Source organism: Dryas octopetala, chromosome 1 (assembly GCF_963921425.1).
Source record: "Dryas octopetala chromosome 1, drDryOcto1.1, whole genome shotgun sequence".
Taxonomy (NCBI): domain Eukaryota; kingdom Viridiplantae; phylum Streptophyta; class Magnoliopsida; order Rosales; family Rosaceae; genus Dryas; species Dryas octopetala.
Window position 1 is genome coordinate 22,771,661 of NC_141366.1, and position 2,756 is coordinate 22,774,416.

A 2,756-nucleotide genomic window follows, 5' to 3' on the forward strand; every position below is an offset into this window, starting at 1 on the left:
GTTGAATTTAACACGATTGTAAAACTAATACTTCATTAAAGTAAATCCAGCTTTTAAATATGTTGTCTCTTGTGTTTTATCCCTCATATTAGTCGGATTGCTTCAATAATAATTCACATTAAAATATGCAATTATTAAGTATATTTTTAAATTTGCTTGGATGAAATAATTTAGAGTTAATTACACTTACATCCCCTGAGGTTTATCGTCTTTTCACATATACCTCATGAGGTTTCAATAATTACACATACACCCCTGAGGTTTTAAAACTGTTGCATATAACCCCCTATAGTGAGACGGAAAATGATGAGAAATTATACAAAAAAGCATGCTAAAGGATTAAATAACCTGATAAGATTACTCAAAGTGTAAGGTCCAACCTCAATATAAATATATTTTTTATTTATTTATTTATTTTATTCTCTTGTAGGGGATTATATGCAATAGTTTTAAAATCTCAGGGGATATATGTGTAATTATTGAAACTCCAGGAGGTGTATATGAAAAGACAATAAACCTCAAAAGGTGTAAGTGTAATTAACTTAATAATTTCCAAATAGCAGGGATAAACATGCAATTTGGCCATTTAATGAGTAAGAATAAATTTTGTCAAGCATATGCTTTTTCACACTTCCACTTTATAGGCTTCATACAAATAGCTAGTAGACATATAGAAAACAAAGCACATATTCTTAAAAATAATAACAAGTACATATATGATCAAACATAACATGCATGCTTTTTAGGCAAATGCCCCAGCAGGGCAGTTTTAGGTGGAATTTTCAGTAATGAATCGTTTGATAATTAGCATCAATTCATTTGAAGCTTCTGAATTAGGATGGATAGTGAAGAAACCATGTTGCTGTCCTTCAAATTCCACATACTCAATCTTCTTTCCCCAACTTTTGAGCCTATTTGCATAGTCTTCAGTTCTGTCTTTTAGCAGATCACTTCCCCCAACCACCACTAGGATTGGATCAAGAGCCACTGGTTCAAGGCTACGGCTAAATGGCCCAAATGGGTTCACAAGTGGGTGATCAGTGTTCTCTCCAATTGGTATCGATAGCCTCCAAAACCTGCCCAATTTTATTGTTTTTTTTCATACACAAACTCAATTATTTCTTGTCATAAACAAACTCAGTTTGAGATTTCAGATATAATACATTGAAATATTACTCATCAACGCTTATTAATCGTCACTCATTTATGTGCGCATGAACTATAATTTTTTTCAGATACTGTTACTTACTTACAGTATGTGAGTATGAATGATTATAAATTGTTAATCAATACATGCAAAATATTACGAAGACTGTGAGTTAACCACTAGAAGATGAGCGGTTGGAGTCGAAATTCTCTTGTAATCATGAAAACGTGTGAGTTTTTGTAAATATAAATATAATCCTCATCTAGGCGAGTGAGACTAACATTTTTCTAATATAGAATAAATCTCTAAAATGGATGTCAATCAAATTATTAAGACTACTTTGTAATATAACCCAATGATTCGAATGGACAACATTTTTTAGGTCTCATTCAAGAACAATCATTGATAGGATTCTCTAAAATATTTAGATCATCTAAATTGTTCACACATTTGAACAAAAATCATTATTATATCAAATTCGTTTTCTCCTAAAATTCTTAGAGAAAGTGAAATGAATATAGAGTCATAGACTAATCAAAATTAGGCTAATCAAAAAAACAAAAACAAAAGTAAGGGGAAAGTTGAAACCTGTCAATAAGCTCCCAATTGAGAAAGGCTTCTTTGGGCCCCTCAGCCTCTGACTTAGTCAAAACCGTCCCACCAAAAAACGGTGTTAGAAAAACATAACCCCTAACCCGAACCGGAGCCAACTCCAACGAATCAGGGCCGAGCTGAACCGCCAAGTTATGAGCAATATTCCCGCCAGCGGAGTCACCAGAAATGAAAACGTTCCCAAAATCAGCCACGTCCGTCAGCCACATGTCCCGCTCCTCCTCGGATGCAGCGGCTTGAGCCTGGAGCCACTTCATAGCAGCGAAGCCGTCCTCGATCGCAGCCGGAAGCCGGTTCTCCGGCGCGAGCCGATAGTCGGGGGCGACGACAACGGCTTGGAGCCGCCGAGCGAGCTGGAAGCAGTAGTTTTGGCAGTTGGGCCACGCTCGCGAGCCGATGCAGAAGCCGCCGCCATGGATGTAGTAGAAAATTGGGAGCTTATTAGAATTTGAGGAAGAGGGCGAGTGAGTCGCTGGCTTGTAGAGACGGAGCTGGATCTGGTAGGTTGGGTCAAAAACGACGTCCTTCCATGCGACGGAGCCGTCGTCGTCGACGGGGACGTCGAAGCTTGGCTTGGGCGATCGGACGATGGAGCCGTCGCTGTATACGCGAAGAACGCCTCGGCATTCTTCGTAGGGTAAAGTTGCAGGACTTGCAGTGTTTGACATGTTAATTAATTTCAGATAATTGTGAATTGATTAATATGGTGATAATATGGATTATGGAGGTTGATGGAGAATTGTGAGAAAGGAGGGAACAAATAGGAAGATATAGTAATGGAGTTGGTGAGCATTTTTGCACGATGTTTTTGTAGTTTTCTGTGGAGAAATACTCAAGTGGGTCATAGCTTAGTCAGCAAGGAACCAGAGTTTGGCTTTATATACCAACAGGTTTAGAGGCTTGTCCTTTCTTTTTGTCACAATACGGCTATTTCATCGTTATTATATATAGTAATTGTGAATGGATTTTAGGTGGAGCTTTTAGAATATAGTAATGG

General features: G+C 37.8%; 1 protein-coding gene across 1 annotated transcript; it reads right to left on the reverse strand.

Moving 5' to 3' along the window:
- Nucleotides 1-769: 769 nt before the first annotated feature.
- On the reverse strand, nucleotides 770-2,427 carry LOC147299207 (strigolactones hydrolase CXE15-like). Its single transcript, XM_086229876.1, has 2 exons — nucleotides 1,736-2,427; nucleotides 770-1,076 (listed from the first exon to the last, which is right to left on the reverse strand). The coding sequence occupies exons 1-2, from the start codon at nucleotides 2,425-2,427 to the stop codon at nucleotides 770-772; spliced, it is 999 nt and encodes a 332-aa protein (XP_086086002.1).
- Between the last annotated feature and the right edge of the window lie 329 nt (nucleotides 2,428-2,756).